Below are 20,016 nucleotides of genomic sequence, written 5' to 3' on the forward strand. Positions count from 1 at the left end.
AACACGTCTCAGTTCTTCTTGAGATGATGTGATACAGTCTAGTAAGAGTGGTTAGCTGCCAGATGACTCACAATTACAAAAGATCAGGTGAGATTTCAGACCGAGGGAAAATCACTGGGGTGATCGCAGGAAGAGGCAGAAAAGCACAGACGTGCTGGACCTCACAGTCATTTGAAAAAGGTAAGAATGAATCTGTCTTCATTCATCTACATGGAAATATATCACCAACAAACAAACCAATAATACAACCAAATCACTCCCAGTTCAAGACTTTGGTTATTTACAACATTTGAAACATACTGTGTAGCTCAGTCAAAACAGCCCAAGGCCAAGTGAAAGTGCTGAAAGGGAAAAGATCATGATTAACGATTTATTTAAACTCATAACTGGGGGCAGCAGCTGAGCTTTGTGAGCTGCAGCTTAAAACATGTAACCATGCTTTCAGCGTTGCAAATTTCCTGTTACTAGCTAGGTCAAATCCAAATTTAGTGTACAGGTCATAAGATCATATAGAGGCAAAGTCCTGATACATCATGAATAATTTTTACGTTTTAGTTGTAATAATTATATATTTCTTGTTCATTTTAGTTCTCATGTGGTCAAAAAGTCTAAGTCAAAATTCTCAGCATTTTCAAATTACAGCTTCTTAATTTATATCGATAATTTTAATATTCTACTTCTCAGAAATAATTTACAATTTCCAGCTGTGAATTCCATCTTATTTACATTTTTTAACATTATATACTAGATGGGACTTGATGAAATGACCAATATAGATATATGCCCAGTAGCAGAATATCTTGTAATTATGTTTTACTCCCCTCTGGTGGCCAAATTAAACACGAGGCGATCGTGGCTCAAGAGTTGGCAGCTCAGGTTACCAGTCTATCACAGGGCAAACACAGAGATGGGGTTTGGGATTACTCTTATGTCACTGGGATGTTGACCTTTGACCTTCACATTAGAGAGATGGGCAGACATAATTAGTGTATGAATTTTAAAGTAACAGGTAATAAAGAGAGTGTAGCAAATGTAGTCAGGTTTATTACTCTGTATCACACATGAGTGCCCGAGGGAGGCGGGGCTGACTGGGGAGACACAGGAAACAGAGAGACAGGGCTGACTCGACATGAAACGATGAAACGTGGGACACGGGAACAGAAACTAAACACAGGCTGAAATGAACACTGAGGGAGGGAGAACTAAGATTACTGAGAGCCTGATAAATAAGAAGAACAAAAACCAAGAAAAACAAGAGTCAAAGAAAACCAAAAACACAAAGCATTGGGCCAGGACCCACTGCTGTGACATTTATATGTGATAAAAACATTAAAAACTGCTCACATGTTGAAATCTTTCTACGTATACTTTAGGTTCAGCTCTCCAGCCTGGCATTTGGTTAAGCATGATTCAAACATTTGATTTTGTTTAACTGGTTTTAATTATAGTTACTTTTTGTGAACATTTGTTGCAGCATTTAAAAATACATCATTTATTTTCAAACTTTTATTTGATTTAGAGCATCATATTTGACCAACGTAAATGTTTTAATTTCATATAAAATAACTGAAACAGTGAACTAAATATCTGAAATCTTTCCTTCCTTAAAAGTTATAATCCTACTTAAGTTATAGTGCAAACGCTTAAGCAACAAATATACTTGATGCTAATTAATTCATATTTCCCTTTGATGTTGCAACTATGCGGTCACTTCTGTCTTTAAACAAAATAATATTTTCCAGTTACAGAAATCATAAAGTCCAAACTAAAGTGCTACTGTTGCTATATGCATTTTATATAAATCATGGATGATGGTCCTGACATGAAGGAAGAGAAAGTTACAGGTTGCATCCTTTGACTTTGTCTCCGTGCCTTTGGGCGATTTTCAGAAGGACAGATGTTTCTGTTCAATTCTTAAATCAATTTTTTCAAACACAAACACTATTTTAAAGCTTCTAGAGAGTAAAATATTAATGATAATTATAATAACAATAATAAAAACAAAAGCTCTCAGATCCATCAAACCAAGCAGCAGAAAGAACAATAACTGAAGAGAAAACTTTAACCTTGTAGACTTCATTATGTTCCAGCTGCTCTACAGATGCTGTGACCTCGAAATTAAGCAGGTCGTAAAGTATGTGCAGCTCAATAACTTCATAATCAGACCCTGTGGTATTTAGGCAGCAGAACAACTAAGAATAACAACTACAAATAATGTTTTTAGGTTTCTGTTGTACTGCAAGGTTCTGTACAGGAGAACCAAACCAAGAGCAAATATTACGTCTCATTTACACCTGAGCACGAAGAGCCATCAACATTTAGTAAATTGAATCATCTTTGTTTAGATGCAAGAAGAATCATATAGAAATGAAAAAGTAGAAATAGAAATCCAGAGCAAAGATATCCTCTAATTCAGCGTAGCACATGTGCAGCTGCTGCGATTCACGTAAGCATTCGGCTCGTCGCTGTTGCAGATTTTTCTCTCGCTGTTCTGGCTCACAGCGCTGCAAACACAAAAATAAATATCCCCAAAGCTGTGAAAGGGAGCTAATTAGTAAGAGTATTGTTACTCTCCGCAGGAGTAGTCCAGCAGTAGAAATCAGTCCAATAACAAGGTGTGTAACATCTAGCAGGGTGACAGAAAAACCCAGGGTAACTTCTAAGGACCTCAACGTCTCTCTCACATTGTGTTTTTTAAACATGCTTCCATTTGTCACTTCAGTCTTTACTCTGAAATACAGGAAGAGAAATCATGGCTGAAACAATTTCTCATGAAACCAGGGGTGTGGTCCAACAGTCAGTTTGGTGAGGAAGGTTCCTAACTGAGAGAAGTGACCCAGAAGTATCTGTGTAGCAGCCACAATGAATCCAGATCATGAGCTTTATTAACTGATCAAAGTCTCTTCTTTCATCTTCTGTATCATTCAGTTTGCATTGGTAATGCCCATTATTGTAATGCTTTTTTAAGACGAGCAAAGTGGATCACTATCCAGCAGGGAAACAAAGTTTATTTCAATTTCTTGGCCATGAGTGAGATTTACTGAGTGGGCAAATTCGGGAGACGACACCATCAGATCCCGAGCCCTCCATGTGTTAATCAAGAGACGGCTGCTGTGCTACATCCATAAATAATGAATAAATTAGGAGCTAAAGCTGAAAGGACAGTTTATTTGTACCATCTTCACATAAACACATTCAAGAACATCACAGATGAAGAAACATTAAAAACTTCCACACTACATAAAGCAAGAAAAATAGTTTTTCTTTCAGGTGGTTTCAGAAAAACAGAAACATCAAACATCTCCAAGACTCTCTTTGAAAGAACTAAAAACCTTTGTTCTCATGGTCCAATCATGAGTGAACTCCCCGATGAAGCCTTGTGTGCTAAAACATGTCAGAGTTTTAAAGGTTAAACATGAGTTTCCAAAACGTTTTGCTGGAGAACAATAAACTATTTGACTGAGTTTCAATCATTTACAGACGAGCAAAACCAGGACAGAGAAAAAAGGACAAAACTGACTCAGTAAAACAACAGAAAAGAAGATCCCATGTAGATCTGTATTATGTAGAAGTTCATCCCAGCAACCAGTTCAGTTCAACACAAGTTTAAATGATTCTATCTGAACTCTGTGGAGCCTGATCTCAAGCTTTTTGAGTCTGACACAGAAACCAGAGGATCTTTCTGTGTCTTCAGATTCACTGTGATCCAGTGATGGGAGTGATTTCAGCCCTGAGTGATCGCGCTGATGTTTGCACAGAGCAGACAATGAGGTGAATGTTTGGGCACATTGGTAACAGTGAAACAGTTTATTAGTAACGTGGGATCATTTGTGTGCAGAGTATGAACTGAGATTCCTGAAGCTCTTGTCACACTGGTCACAGCTGTAGTTTCCTTCCATGTGTCTACGTTCATGAATGTTACAATGACCTGACTGTGAGAAGCTTCTCTCACAGTAGCTGCACTTGTGTGGTTTCTCTCCTGTGTGGACTCGTTTGTGTGATTTAAGCTTCCATGCAGTGGTGAAGGATGACCCACACTGATCACAGGGGTGCTTTTTAACCCCACTGTGAATCAGTTCATGTCGTTTTAACTCACTTGGTGTGGTGAAGCTTCTCCCACATTCTTTGCAGTATTTCAGTTTGTCTCCAGTGTGTCTACGTTGATGTACTTTTAGGGTCTTTTGCCGACTGAAAGTTTTTCCACAGAGGTCACAATGAAAGTCTTTCCCACCACCACAGTGATGACAGGGTTGAGAACTGGATCCATCTGTGTCGCTCTGCTTCTAAACAAAGACACAAAGACAGTGTAAGTCAGTCCTTCAACATTTGTATCCTGAACGTCGCCTGAAATAAAGAGCATCTCTGCAGATGTCCAACTACATTTGACTGTTTCAGTTAACACACTCAGTTTACTGGGCTGCAATAACTACAATACTACCACCATAATACTACAGTAATACTAAAATCATAACTGAAAGGAAAATCAGAATAATCACTCAGAGCTGCTTTTCCATGCAGTAGAATTGCTAACATGCTAACACAGTTTAATTAGCAGAGTTGTTCCAAACAGTCAGGCTAAAATGACAAGATAACAATATAAATACATACCTCACAGTAGCTGCACTTGTAGAGTCTCTTTCTGGTGTGGATCTGTTGGTGTCGTCTCAGGTGATGTGGAGCTTTAAAAGTCTTCTCACACAGGTCACATTGATAAGGTCTCTCCTCAGTGTGGGTAAACATGTGTTGTTGTAAGTCTTTGTGAGTTATAAACTCTTTGCCACACTGTTCACAGCAGTACACATCATGTCTGGTGTGAATGCGTAGGTGTGTATTTCGGCTTCCTCTCTGGTTGAAAGTTTTTCCACAGATGTCACAGCTGTATGCCTTAATTCCAGAGTGGGTAACTAGATGACTCTGTAAGTGGCTACTGTGAGTAAAAGCTCTGCCACACTGATCACAGCTGTACGCTTTAACTCCACTGTGGATGAGTTGGTGTTTTTTTAGGGAACGCTTCAAGGAAAAAGACTTTCCACACAAGTCACAGCTGAACGGTCTCTCTCCAGTGTGGATGACCTGATGCTGTTTTAGTGAAGCCCTCACAGTAAAACCCTTCCCACACTCGTCACAGGTGTGTTTTTTCTCTCCCTTTCTTCTGTGAGGTTTGTCGGCCTCCTGAGAGCGCTGACTTCTGGCTCCATGTTGGTCCTGCAGTGACAGAGATACAAACAGAGGCAGTGAGTGAAATGCAGTCGTGGAACAAACTCAACCTTCAAACTCCATTAACACTAGTTTTAAACCTGAAGGTGGAGCGTGGCACCAAACACCTTAAAGGTCTCTTATCCCCACCTGCTGGTAGTTCTAACACATTACATCCAACCTGCTGTTAAAGATAATTCATGACTGTTCAAACACTAAAATCATGCCCATCCTTCCTGATTGTACACACACACACACACACACACACACACACACACACACACACACACACACACACACACACACACACACACACACACATTATTTTATAATTTAGATTATTTTGTTGTTTCCTATTACATATTTCTATAATTTGTATAGATTTATACATAATTATTCAGTGATAATAAATCCTATGTTTGTTTATTCTAAAGGAACCCCGTTAGCTTCCACAACAGATGTTGCTCGTCTTCCGTCAAATACTCACATAAAATATTACACAATAAAGTGGATTCAAGATATCCACATAATTTCACTCTTACATCCACAGTGAGGTTTCACAATTGTTCAAATATAAGCAATCAATAATAATAATAATAATATCAATAACATTGAGGCAAATTACACAAATTTCAAAAACAAATCATGTCTTACAATATTTACAACAACTAAAAGCTCTGTAAATCGGCTTTTAAGTGTTCATTGAAGTTTTGAATAATTCTCTAATTTTTTAAGGCAACTTATTCCACTTAAAAGTTGCTCTAAATGTAACAGTTTTACAAAACGTTACTTTTAACTCGAGCATTTACTAAATTGCAGCTTGTTGAAAACTGTGTAATATGATGATGTATTTCATTTGGATACTGCAGCTGAGCAGAATAAATGTGGTGTGTTTAACAGAATTGCTTTCTTTAGAACTACAAGTAAGCCATAGAATATTTTAGCCTGTACAGGAAGCCAAGAAAGGTTATTGTGCATTTTATCAATATTAGTATAGTATGAACATCTTCACACTAATCTGGACGCCTTATTCTGGACTAACTGAAGTCTGTTAAGATCTGTCTTATTAGCTGCTGACCAAATGATTGAACAATACTCCAGATGAGACATTACTAGTGCATTAATGACATCTTTCATAATGAAGAAGTGATACACAAAGAGCATTTCATAGCCATAGCTATGCCTTGTCGGCAGAGTTATGTGACATTAGTGATGTTTGTACTTTCAGCGTTAACTTGGTTTTAAAGCCTTTAAAATATACGCCGTTCAATAGTCGACCTTAATCTGACAGAGAATTTGATGATTTTGTGGATAATTAAAGTCAGTCATATATCCACAAACACAACAAGCTGAAAGTCAGTGATGCTGCTCGGTTTGCAGTCCTGAATATCACGGCACAAGCAGGATCCACTGCACTGTTAATGTTAGCTGTGTTATATTGCTGCCTCTGTTCGGTGGTGTCGAGCCAAACGCACTTTAACGTGTGTTTGAACGAGCTGACGGTTCACTCGTTAAGCTGAAAGAAAGATGCTTTAATCACAGCAGTCACACATGTGTCCACTGCACCATCTGGAACTCTTCTTGTTTACACTCGTAATAACACAAACACTAAATCCTGCTTCTCTGGTGCTGTTGTGTAGCAGTGTGTACACCTGAGACTGTCACCTGTGTCTGTCCTGCACTCTCTCTCTGTTTCTTTCTCTCTGATTGTGGAATAAAAGTATGAACATGTGTTTATAAGTTACACTTGTGTTTGAATCCTGCAGCTTATCACACATTTGATTTCCATGTGTGACGACTGCAAGTGTCCAGAGTGAGGACAGACTGAGGGAGCCACTGCTGCACATCATCTGTGAGGCTTTGCAGCCCTGATGATCCACCAGGACAAACTCAGCAGTGTGTGAGGAAGAGGAGGAGGAAGAGCCAGCAGCAGCTGACAGATGGAGAGAATAGACAGACTGTTCCCTGTTTGTGAAGGACTGCTAGGAAAGTTTAACATAACTGTCTGTGTTGAATCAGTCTTATTAGGTAATGTTCAAATAATGTGATCATCCCAGTGTTTCCAGTGTGGGAGAAAGTACTCAGGGCCTTCAAGTTACACACTATGAAAGGCAGCAATAAGTTTAATGTTCAGAAACCTAAAGTCTGTATCAGCAGCAGGATGGAGCTAAAAATAAATGTTGGTTTCAGTTCTATGAAGCTTTGAGTATTTTGGATCAGCAGCTGCTGTGTTTGTTGCATCATATTGCTGTAACTGTTTATATGCTTTATATATTCTGAGCTAAGTTGATCTATAGTGTTACATGATACACTCTCGGAAATAGAGGTACGAGAGAAGAACATTTTTGTACCTATAGGAACATTTTTTTAAAATGTTCCCTTAAAAGTACATAACTGGTCTTTAAAAGTCCAGAAATGCCCCTTTAAAGGTTCAATCTGAAATAAAGTACAAATCTGTATTATAAAAACTTAAGCAGCAACTTCTCCAGGTTCCAATATTTATGCAATTCTCAAACCTTTTGGCCACGACTGTATAACCTCTTCTGAAGTTTAGTGGATATTATACATGGTTATGCTCAGGATGTGTCGGCCAGTTTCCACTGGAAAAGCCTTTTGGTTAAACTGTCAGCGAGGAATTTGCATTTGCACTGTTACATTTTTATATAACTTTAATGCACATAAACAACAGCTGCTTGTTTCAGTAAAAATACATTGATGGGTTTTTAATAAAGTTGTGCAGCTGTAAAGTATTTTGTCTGGTGTCAATTCTATCGTCAGCTACATCGTTATGGCAAATGTTCAAATGTATATGGTGATAAATATCTTTGGTCATATGGTCCTGCTCTGTCTGTCACCTTCTGTGTTGAGCTCATTGTTTCCTCTGTAGTGGCTGAGCTGAGTCCAAGTAGCTGAAAATGTTCCTCTGCTGCTCCGTCAGACTCTCCTCCTCCTGCTGATCAGCTGGGACACAAAACAGATCTTTGTTAGGCTCCACACTGCACTGAAGAGTCAAAGTGTCTCATATGTTCATCTGACAAGTAAAAGAACACATTTTTGTTTCCCGAGGTGGGCAACTTGTTGGAAACAAACACAAAAGGTTTGAGCACTGATACCTGCCATTGCTGCCATTGAAAGATGCAACACCAGCAATGTGGATTGTCAAGACTCAAACCAATCATCAAGCAAAGACAACAGGGATCATTTGTTTCTGTTTATTTAGCATTCACAGCATTTGTAGTTGCCTTCTGTGCAGGGGAAGTCCACGCACACTGTGTCGTACCGCCATCCGCAGAAGGTGCATTCAACCTCTGTAAGAGAAACGAGATTGTCTGAGACTGAAATGATATTAACTAAAGAAGTGGTGATTTGTAAAACTTCACATTTTGTTTCAGGACGTACTCTGCATGAAAACAAGCGCTCACTCTTCCTGCTCAACAAATGACAAGGGCGGAGCCTTATACCACGTGATACAGAAGCTGTGCCGTGTGATGCTAAAATTAGCAGGGAAAAAACAACGGAGAGCACGTCAGGGATGACGAGAAAGTGACAGGAGAAAATCCGTCCCGGTCAACCACCCAAACATCAATAACGGGAACCTTATACAGCGCTTCCCTATACACGTCGAACTCCCGCAGGCACAAAGACATTACGGAGGCTATCACTTATCACCTGACCAAAGATATGGCTCCATCAACACTGTGCAAAACGAGGGATTTAGGAAAACGATCAACACCCTAGACAAACGCTACACAGTGCCGTCCCGCAACTATTTTTCTATTGTTGCACTACCTGCTCTGTACACGCAGCGTCGAGCAACGGTGGAGACGGAATTTCAAGCAGGACAACATTTTGCTGCAACAACAAAACGTGAGACATTTGTTGTTTTATGTTTATTTATTGTTATGAGAGAATCATGCCCCTTTCCTGATGGGTGCCCAAGGTGCCCTTTTGTTGAGGCAACTTTTTTTTTTTTAATTATTATTTTATTTTTTTAATGTGTGTGTGCGTGCGGAGTCCTGTCTGTGCCCCTCAACAATAATATTTAACTATTAATCACAGTTTTGCTAAATAAAAGGGTCTGGCTTGCATCAGTCACATGATCACATTTAACCAATGATCGCCCTTGACGGCAGAACGCGCTGGTTACGAGCCGGGAACGAGCTCACAAAGAGCACGCGCATTTTTAGCAGTCCGGAGCTGTAGGAGAAACACAAGTTAACTCAGAGACACAGACTGATGCGACACAACCAGTAAGTAGGTGTACAGCGCACACTGTAGTGTGTAGCACACAGGAGTATTAGCTTATTACGTACACGTTGGTAAGCTGTCTTGTTGCTACTGACGAACTGAAACAAACGAGCGTGCTGTGTGTGCAACAGCGCGACAAACATTACCTGTCCTTTTATTAACTGCACAAGTAGTGCTGGTCACAGCTGCTGGCTACCTGTGTAAGGCTGTCATGGGTCTGTAGCTCTGTCACCGTTTTAGGGAACATATTTAGTTTTAAAGCAAGTTTCCGGGCTTTTCCTGCCTTTCTGGAGGGATTATATTTCACTAAAAACGATCTAATATGCATGTCCACATAATTATGCATTATTATAATTATAATATATTAAAAACACACGCTGTATTTTAAAGAACATACATTAAGAAGCAGATTATATTAGATTTATATTTTAAATAAGACAAAAGTTGGATGTTACAGCAGTAAAATGATTGTATCTCTACAGTTTAAACATGTAATAAGCTTTGCCCTGCACAGAGTGGATAGTGAAACACATGGAATCATCATAAATACATTATTTCATATTTATTACTTCCCCCTCCTCTTTGCTTTATTATTGTAGCTCTAGTAATGAATAATAATGTAAGGATGCCCATAGTATATACAGTATTCTGAAGAAGGTCTAACATGTCACTGTGTGCGTGCATGTGTGTGTTTTATTTAGATGGATTTTTAAAAAAAAACATTACTCATGATATAACATTGTGCAGACATGGCTGGTAAGGACATGAGGAGGAAACAGCAGGAGCTGTGTGAGGCTACTAAAGGCAGGGCTATAACATTTTTCTGTCATCATTTTATTATAGATTAAGTGCAAGAGTTGTTAGGTGTGGATAATTAGATTATAGTTTATTGCAATAGCAAGTTGTGCCTTGTTCTCACATAGACAGCAAGTGCAGAGTGATATATGAAATGATGGGATGGAAGGAAGAAGAGAAGCAAAGAGTGATTCACAGGCAGAGCCTAAATTATTTCTCACAGTTTTTCGTTGCCTTATGGTTCCAAGCGCTGTCACCAATCTTTGCATTTAGTTATTATCTCATGACACTTGTTTAATCAGCTACCATCTCTCCTGTGGACTTTTTAATGTCTACAGTCTCAGACCAACACAGCCCTGCCCTCCAGCACTATCCACAGCAACCCCTCAACAGCAACATTGTACCCATCAGGTAAAGCATCGGCTACGTTTGCTTTGCCTTGTTGCCCATATTAGATTCTTGATGAAAGTGTGTTGTTGTTATTCAGCCTGGTTCAATGTGCCCCTTTTTAACTTTGAGCACCCGCCCCTTTAAACCTCTCTGCACAGCCCTGCCTAACAGACCTACACCTTAGTTCACAGATTCACTTTGTCTAAGGTTGATTTCTGGGATTTCACACAACCCAGGATTCAGATCGTGAATCCATGATGGGCTTGGATTTACATCATTATAAATGAAATGTGCTCTACTTGGAAGCAGCCGGCCCCGCCCCTTTTGACGGGTTGTGTGAGACTTTAAATCATCAAACTGTAAATTATAAATTTAAATTGTTATTGATCCTTTACCCCGAGTCCTAAAGTGTAGATTTATTTTCTTACTCTTCTTATATTTATTGTTTGTTTACTTGCACCGCTGTAACTGCAGCCTCGTCGTCTCGTCTCTCTATATGCTGGACTGTCTGTAGCGGAGATGACAATAAAGTTTACTTTGACTTCAGCAGCGCGCAGGCGCACCGAGGGCTCTCGCGCTCACTTTATAGAATGTAGAAAAAACATCGGTGCAGATTATAAGTCTGTATCATAATATCTGTTTGTTGTTTTTATTTTGTTTTGCGAGTTGGTTATTAGATGCCGCTCCAGCCAGCCAGAGACTCCCCGCCGCCCCGCCCTCTCCTCCCTGTGCCGCCAGCAGCAGGCGCACCTCGCAAACGGAGGGCGCCCTTACTCCCAGCAAATGGCTGATAGAAAACCGATCGGTGCCTACGAATTTCCCAATATGCGCTGGCATGACGTCAGGGAAGCATGGGTACGACCGATTATTTTATTTTTTTCTTGCCCGTGATGCCCCCCCACCACGATGCATTCTATTGGTTTGCACACTTACACACACCCAGCTGTCGTTTCCTGTTTTGCTGGACTCTGGAGAGCCCCGCCTTTAACGCTCTTCTCTCACAGAGAGCAACAGAAAACTTGGAAAAACTCCAGATTGACTGAACTCAGTTCAAAGTTACCTTGACACCTTTAGATGTGAGACGTAGTGATGGTCCGCTTGAAACTGACGCTCCGGTGCGTGTGTCAGAAAGATCAACGCGCTGCTTCAGAAGCACCGTGTCGAGGCTTGATTCGTTTGGCCAGAGTCACGTGATCAGTGACGTCTGAAGCTTCATTTAGAACGTACCTCTTTTTAAATCGAACTTTATTGAAACACAATGAGTATACAACATACAAACAGATGAAGTTTACAAAAGAACAGGGCCCTATTTCAGGAAGCCGGTTTAGAAAACTTAGAGTGAAAAACGATACTCAGGGTTGAGTAACCCCGAACTGTCCAACTCGGAATATTCGGTTTCAGAAAGGCTGATAACAATTAGTTCAATCAACGCGGAGTTGCTTTAACCCCAAGTGAAGCGCGTGCACGAGGATACATAAAGCCCTGATAAGCGGAGGACAGAGTAAGCGAGTCACCATGGAGACAGAGGGAAAGAAGGCGCGGTCAATGTATTTTACAGCGCTTGAGGCCGAAATTCTGATGGCAGCATATGCCGATAACATGCAAATTTTGCAGAAAAAAAGGTAACACAGCCTCAGCTGCAAAAGACAGGGAGCATGCATGGCAAAACAAAGCCGACAGAGTCAATGCGTGAGTGTTAATATAAACATTGATCGAGGGATTTCCACCCATTTAACACGTTATTTTATCATATGTTATTTTATTTGTTATTTTATACATTTTATTTTGTGATGTGATGTGAGCGCAGGTGTAACCCAACAGGCCCCAAACGTGCCTGGCAGCAAGTAAAAATGAAATATAAAAATATAGTCCAAACAGGTGAGGTGTAATTGTATTATGAGCCATAGTGCTTGGTCTGTTTGTCCGATGTAAATCAATTGCAGTTAGAGGCTACATTAATTTTCTGTCTGTAAGCACTTATTGAAATTATCTGAGCACATTACAAGTACATATTTGCTTACTCTGTATGCTCAAATGTGACCCGTTATAGCCAACAGAAAAAAAGCGGAGGCCCGAAAAACAGGTGGGGGTCCTCCACCACCACCACTCACAGAGGCTGAGCAGTTGGCCCTCAGCCAAAACAGTGGGCGCCCTGTGGCCGAAGGCATCTCTGCGGGGACATCCTCTGAGTCAATAACCCCGCAAGACACAAGTGCCTACATAGGGGGTAAATTCAAAATAATACATGATGTGCATACATCCTTTCTTCACAGTCACCTTTGCGGTGCTGCTCATTCATTTGATAAACTCTTCACCATAATGAATTTGTTTGTAGTGAAGTTATTTTCCGACTGATTTTGCCTTCCCTCAGTCTTGGTTGTCTTTGAGAGCATAATGACAATGAAGTGTAAGGTGATTGGTATGTTTGTTAATTGCCATTTGGTCCCTTGTAAGTTATAAGTGACCTGTATAAACCTCATATTCTATCAGTTGATGGTGATGGTGTACTGCATCTGGTGCAGCCTCCTGTTGAGCCAGACCAACATGCAGTTGTGAGTAATACTCCACAGATTATATGAGTGTACAGTAGAACAGCAATGTTGTCTATTTCTTTACTACAGGAAAATAATGAAGAAACATTGACAGCTGTTACAGAGGAGGAAGCAACAGAGACACTTTATGAGGTTTACATCTTTTAATACTTTGTGTACAGGAAATACAGGCGACCAATAAAGCCAGTTGAACAAAAAATCTGTTTATTCTTCTTTCAACATGTTCAAAAGAAATGATTGTGACATATGGTGTCTCTGACTGCGCTTCCATCTTGTATGTCCGTGGGAGGGTCAGGATGTTCATGGTTTGGATCACTGCTGATGTTTGGTTCAGAAGGACAGTGTTCTCCTCTAATTGTGGCAATGTTGTGAAGAATCACACATGCCACAATAATGTCACATGCCCTTTCTGGGGTGACCCTGAGTCTTTCCAGGCACTGGAACCGGGCCTTAAGCATTCCGATAGTCATTTCAATTCTGGCTCTTGTCCTGCAATCAGCCAGATTATATCGCTGCTGTGGGCCTGGTTCAGGGTCAGAGTAAGGGGTAAGCAAATAGGGTAAACATGGATACCCCCTATCACCAAGCAAGTAGCCAGTGAACTCTCCTAAGACAGAAGGGTACACTTCAGTTCAAATGTCCCTGTAGCAATTGGTCTTTATATATTTTAAAGTATTTTCAACTCACCATGTCCAAATTTTGTGCTCAGTGTACATTCACGGAATATTTGTGAGTCATGGACAGAGCCTGGCCGCTTGGCTTCCACATTTGTGATAATGTTGGCAGCATCACATATGATCTTCACAGTGCAGAGAACACAAATTAGCATCCATTACTATAATGAAATAATTTGTTAGTTTGAAATGCTACAGGGAACTATGTACCTGTACATTAATGCTGTGGAAAGACTTCCTGTTCACATAGTCTCCTTCATTTACTGAAGGAGCAATGATTGGAATGTGAGTGCATCTATACAGCCAATCACGCCTGGGAACCCTGAAAATAAATGTAATATTTAAGTAGTAGTCCAAGTATCACCACATCATAAATTAAGTTTCGTTCATCCTGATACCTGCAACTTTGTGGAATCCCTCTTTGATAAATCTTGTGGGTCTATGACCGGGGAACACCACAAACGAGTGCAGGAGACGTTTCAGTGCAACTGTAACATTCCTGACTGCCCGACAGACGGTAGCCTTGGAAACGTGCTCAGCGTCACCAATATTGTACAGAAAGCTCCCGTTTGCAAAGAAACGGAGTGCGGTACAAAGAATATGTAATGGACTGAGAGGATGTCCACGATGTGTCACATGCGTAATATATGGCCTGAGGATGTTCTTCAAATAACTTATTGATTGTGCTGAGAAACGGTAACGTTCGCACAGGAAATCATCAGGTAATGATAAAATGTCCATACGCGCTCTGATCACTCTCTCCTGGCGGAGAGCTCTGCGGAGTATTTGGGCTTCAAGATCTACTGGCTCTTCAAGGAAGGGACACGCCATGTCTGACACTTCCTACTGTCAGGTTTCCGACAAAGAGGCGGGGACAGTCAGGGTTAGTTGTAGTAAACCTGCTAGGGGGCAGGTTAGCTTCACGGAGTGTGTCGTCATAGTGACTCACTCAGGCTTCAGCTGAACTCGCTTTGTGAAACCGAAAAACCAGAGTTTTCGTTAACTCAGGGTATACTTACTCAGTTTTTCCACTAAACCGGCTTCCTGAAACAGGGCCCAGAACATGAACATAGAGAACCAGGAGTAAAAAAATGATGATATGAGTAGGCGAAAAAAATCAACATATAAATATTGTTCTGAGAGGCTTTTTGTTGGTTGAGTCTGAAATTGATTGTATGTACAATTCATATCCTTATAAAAAGGCAGAAATATGGTGTTTTATTAATAAACTTACATTCATGGATATAAAATAGCTAAAAGTATTAACAAATATTTTATAAAAAAACATTTATCATTCTTCCTGGGGAACTTAAAGAAACAGAATAAAACATTTTCCATCGTAAAGAAAACTCCCTTAAAATATGGACAATAACAAAACTGCTAAATTCTTCCAGAATCTCTGTGTAGAGGAACCAAAAGAGATGTGCCACAGTTTCTGGATGATCCCCACAGAAAGTTCAATTAGTATTTATGTCTCTTTTAAATGTTACCATATAGTGACTGGCTGGGTAACATTTATGAAGAATTTTATATGAGATTTCCTTCACCTTGTTCACAATTAGATATTTATGGGATCATCCAGACTGTCTTCCAGGTGATATCTGGAACATGTCGGTTCCAGTAAGATATTCTATATATGGGAGAGACATGATATCTTCTTGGAATAAACTACGTATTCTCTTATTGCTGTTACCAAGTTCCTGTGAAAAGCAGATTTTTCCCACTGCTGACTCAGCTGGATCAGGGAGAGTGACTGAGGCAGATATTGAGCTGTCAGTGTTTTTATATAACATTAAAGTCCCTGAGGGTATGGCACCAAGCACCATTGAGAATTCCCCAACACTGACGGGAAAATTATATAGTGTAAGGAATTCATTGTAAGTAAGTAGTACTCCCTCGTTAAATTTTAAAACTTAGTAGCGGCCGCCATTGTTGGCAGCTGAAATTTGGCTGGGCCGCACTATGAATTCTGGGATATGGTGGGCCACGAAGGACACACCCGACCCATCCTTCAAACTCGGGGGAATGAAGGACGCATTTGAAGGAGTCGAGGAATCGGGACAGCCTTCGTCGCCTGGCTGTGACGTCATCGGCCTTCAAATGCGGCCTCCGGAGGATGCAGCCGACGTTTTGGGACACAGCTTGTGTGTCTTTGTTGGTCATGTGACCTCCCAGGGACTACACATGGAAACGAGCAGTTTAGCTCAAATCTGGCAGGTTTCCATCGTCTGTTTTTGTCCTGATGTCCATGAACATGAACACTGTCCCTGTCAAACACGTCCAGATAATCTGATCCAGTGTTGTTCTTCTTCTGTGGTGTTTGTGATGGAGCAGCAGCTGCTGATCCTGATGTCCTCCACCAAGGGGGCAGCAAATTCAGCTGACTGTCATCATTTATTAAAAAGATGTAACAATGTGACATAATGCAATATAATAGTGTCAGTTACACATTGTGGGTTGCACTGTGGCCAGAATGGACATTACCTCCTGCCTAATGGAAGCTGTCAGCCATCCTGCAACCATGAATTAGATAAGCAGAAGTGAAGGGATTGTTAACAACAATTTAATAATAAAATGTAATGTGATAGTTGCACTTTATTAGCTCCCCACAATCGTATGAATAATAACCATGAATGCACTGCATGCTCATAGCAAGTTCTTTAGGTTTAAAGTGAGATCCTGCTTTAAAGGGCGCTTCATCTGCTGGGAATGACATGTTTCTTCTAGTATGTAAGGCTCAGCCCATCTTACTGGGACTTACTTTTGTAGATCCACATGCTCTAAACCTGCTGCTCCATGATTGGTGCAGAAGCTTTAAGCTCCTATTAACAAATAATGACCATGGACTTAGTTGTTACTACAATAACTTATCATTGAGCAACTTGTATATTTAATTTTACTTGTAAAACTATGCAAGTAGAATTGAATGGGGCACAGTGAGCTGAGCACAGGCCCACTCTGTGACACTCAGAGGTTTGTGGATATCATACTGAGAGTATTGGACACAGTGCAGCCAGCTTGCAGCCACTTTCCCACCACTTTAGCACAATGTTTACATGAGACTCAGCCACACTAATGTTCCTGGGCAGACATGTGGTGCAGCATGGCTGATGGCACTGTACCTGCAGCTGTCATGGACAAGAACCACTCAATACCTCACCCAAGCCAAGCCTGTGCTGATGTTGTGATCTGAGACCGAGACACTAACCCAGGATCATGATATGATGTTGTGAGAGTTTCACTAAGAATCAGCTCTGATTACAAGATTTCAATCTATCGTAACTCTAATTTGTATTTACTTCAGTTTGTTCATCTTGGAGCTGTGTGCAGCTGAGGACAGTCTTATTATTACCAGGTGAGGATATGTAACAGCCACAGTCTGTAGAGATGATGTCACCATGGAGTGGTGATGTCACTGGAGCTGCCAATATGTGCTCCAGCCAAAGCTACACCAGAGGGTTGTGCTGTGTAATAGGTTGGTGCAGGTGGTGTTATCTACATTTGAACATTAGGCAACAGTCTCATGAAGACACTTTATATTGTTCACTAAAGACCAACAATAACAGAGACAAAGGGAGAGCAGCAGAACTAGTGCTAACAATTAGCACTGCTAGCCTGCCCACCAACACCAGCTAATGTTCTAAAAACGATGATCAATGATTTTGCTGTAACGGCTCCAGCTGTCTGTGTCAGGGACACGTTGGAGATGAAGTGAGTGATCCAGTGACAAAGGTTTGGAAACCTGCAGTCAGCTGAGACTAAAGGAGTCACCTGACCGAGAGACCAAATGTTTCACTGAGAACGTCCAGATGAACAGAATCAACCTTTGGGATAATCTGTTCCACACATCCATGTTTCACTTACTGCATTATATTTCCTCATTGCTGTGCACACAGGCCTGTGGCTTATAACCAACTCCAAGTTCAGACTCAGAGGCTGCTGAAGCTGTTTTCTGGAACAGAGACGTGTTGGATATAAAACCAACTCTTCTTTATGTGTCAGCACTGAGGAAAGGAGCAGCTTCGTTTCTAAGTGTATGAAGGACTGTAGCAGTGTGTGTGTGAGGTTTATTTCACAGACAGAACCATGTCAAAAACACAACTTCAGGTAAAAACAATACAAAATCAAAGAGTCTGATCAGAAGGATTAAACAGAGGAGTGTGGGACTGTTTTTAACAGACAGCAGGTTAAGCCAGGCTGGAGGAGTAAACTGAGCCTCGGTGTGAGCAGCAGTGTGTTTGACAGGAAGCTGAGATAAACAGTCTGGAGCCCATTTAGTGCTTCATATGAAAGTGTGAGGATTTGAAAGCAAATCTAAAATCAAGCAGGAGTCAGTGTGAGAATGATTTGTGCTTTTCCTCAGTCAGATGCTGGGAGTTTCAGTTCATCCATGTTCAGCGTGCTGTGCTTTGTGTAACAGGAGAATATGACAGTATAAATCAAGTCTTCATGTCACTGAAAGCCTCCACAGTCTGCTATGGAGGTGCATCAGTTTGGATTTACAAGAAGAACATTTCTTAAACCTGCCACAAGATGGCGCTCCAACAGAAGGGATGTCCACAGTGTAACACAGACACACACATACTGTGTGAATGTGTGAGTGAATGGGCTTTCAACACAAGGCTTCTGCTGCTACCTTTAATTACATAATTAGCTAACAAGAACAAACTGTTAATTACCACCAAAGAACGGCTCCAGATTTTAGCTGCTGACCATTTTGTGAAACGTTGATTACATCAGCTTATTGTTGATTTTTCAACCTTAATATCAGCTGCTTTAAAGGAGCCTCGTTCTCTCGCAGTAACAGTTTTCTTCACTAGATGCAGTGCAGGCACAGTCTGTGTTTCTAAACTACACACTAATGTTCATTGTTGTGCAGCTAAATCCTCCCTCTGGATGGGAAGAATCCCTGTCAGGCTTCAAACACCTGGCTTGGTGTTCTGGAGCTAATGTGTCACCTGTGAGGACTCTGAGATGAACACACAGCAGACACTTCAGTTCTCCGTCTGTGTGTCCTCAGTTTCCCAGCATGCCTTGGCTGTGGTGGTGGAGGTGAATGAGGGGGAACATGCTGCTCTGTCAGCACTCAGGTTTCATACCTGGTGATCTCAGAGGACAAAGCGGCGTTACAGCAGCGCACGTTGATGAGACCTGATGCTCTGAACAGTTCAGACTTCAGCCTCACTCTGAGAAAACAAACGACTGACTGTCAGCAGCAACTACACCTGCTCCATCAGTGACGGAGAGAAGAACTGAGACTGAGAGACATACAGCTGCAGGTCAAAGGTCAGAAACGCCCGCTCTTTGTACGGGTCAGGAGTTAGTACTGCAGAGGTCAGCTTGCTGACAAACCATTTGAAACAGTTTGGAGCTAAAAGCACAACAGCAGAGGAAAGAAGAGACACTGCAGAGATGATGCAAAATATTGTGTTTTGTTCTCAGCTGTCAAAAAGTGTAACACACGTGTTCCAGCACAGCCTTTGTGTACTTTCACTTCTCCATACTGTCCATTGGAAATCCTGTTTGTTAGTTTTTTATTTCAGTCCATGTGTCCAAAGCAAACTTCTGTCCCACACTTTCTCTGCTGACTCTTCACCGATGCTCAGATGATCTCAGATGATTTCACCAGAACTCATCAAAATTCGGGCTCCACAGAAACCCAGACGTCACTAAACAAGCGTAACAAGCAAAGTGAAAACTGGTCGTTCAGCTTTATTGACCAAAGATAAGCTCACATGTCACCTCATGACACAGACACTTATTTCCACAGCATGCACGAGGACTGACAATAAGTGTCTATAAAGCCACTTCTATCTGCCACACCTGTGCTTCTGTCATGGTTGCTCTCCTCTCACTCTGTCATTTATCCACAGTCTGCCTCCCTCTGCTCCGTCAGCTGACGTCCTCTCTACACCACCTGCTGTGTTTTATCCTGCAAAAACACATTTAAGAAGCGTTGCACCGAGTAACGGGAGTAACTGCTATAAAATCCATTTAAAGGAGGTGGTGCTGAGTGCTGTGACTGGGGTCCCACCACTGACATCACGGGTGGAGGACATGTTGGAAAACTGCTACAAAGTGCTGTGCAGCCAGCAGAGCTTACAGTCTGTCCTGTGTGTCATACAGGCTCTCACACTTAGTGTTTCTGTGACACATTGAAG

At 41.2% G+C, this 20,016-nt stretch overlaps 1 protein-coding gene across 3 annotated transcripts; it reads right to left on the reverse strand.

Annotated features, from left to right (window-relative positions):
* Positions 1-1,587: 1,587 nt before the first annotated feature.
* On the reverse strand, positions 1,588-11,806 carry LOC146672681 (uncharacterized). Of its 3 annotated transcripts, none has more exons than XM_085387629.1 (5): positions 11,690-11,806; positions 8,439-8,504; positions 8,052-8,157; positions 4,609-5,205; positions 1,588-4,283 (listed from the first exon to the last, which is right to left on the reverse strand). In XM_085387629.1, exons 3-5 carry the CDS (start codon positions 8,067-8,069, stop codon positions 3,825-3,827), a joined length of 1,074 nt encoding a protein of 357 aa, XP_085243755.1. In that variant the 5' UTR covers positions 8,070-8,157; positions 8,439-8,504; positions 11,690-11,806; the 3' UTR covers positions 1,588-3,824. The 3 variants fall into 3 exon arrangements, with proteins under 3 accessions (XP_085243755.1, XP_085243773.1, XP_085243763.1); XM_085387647.1 differs by lacking the exon at positions 11,690-11,806 and adding an exon at positions 8,596-8,726; XM_085387637.1 differs by lacking the exon at positions 8,439-8,504 and having other exon boundaries at positions 11,690-11,793.
* Positions 11,807-20,016: the final 8,210 nt, after the last annotated feature.

Source organism: Rhamphochromis longiceps, linkage group LG3, assembly GCF_057381845.1.
Source record: "Rhamphochromis longiceps isolate RC_006_pf linkage group LG3, R_longiceps_female_GT1.1, whole genome shotgun sequence".
In the NCBI taxonomy this organism is placed as follows: domain Eukaryota; kingdom Metazoa; phylum Chordata; class Actinopteri; order Cichliformes; family Cichlidae; genus Rhamphochromis; species Rhamphochromis longiceps.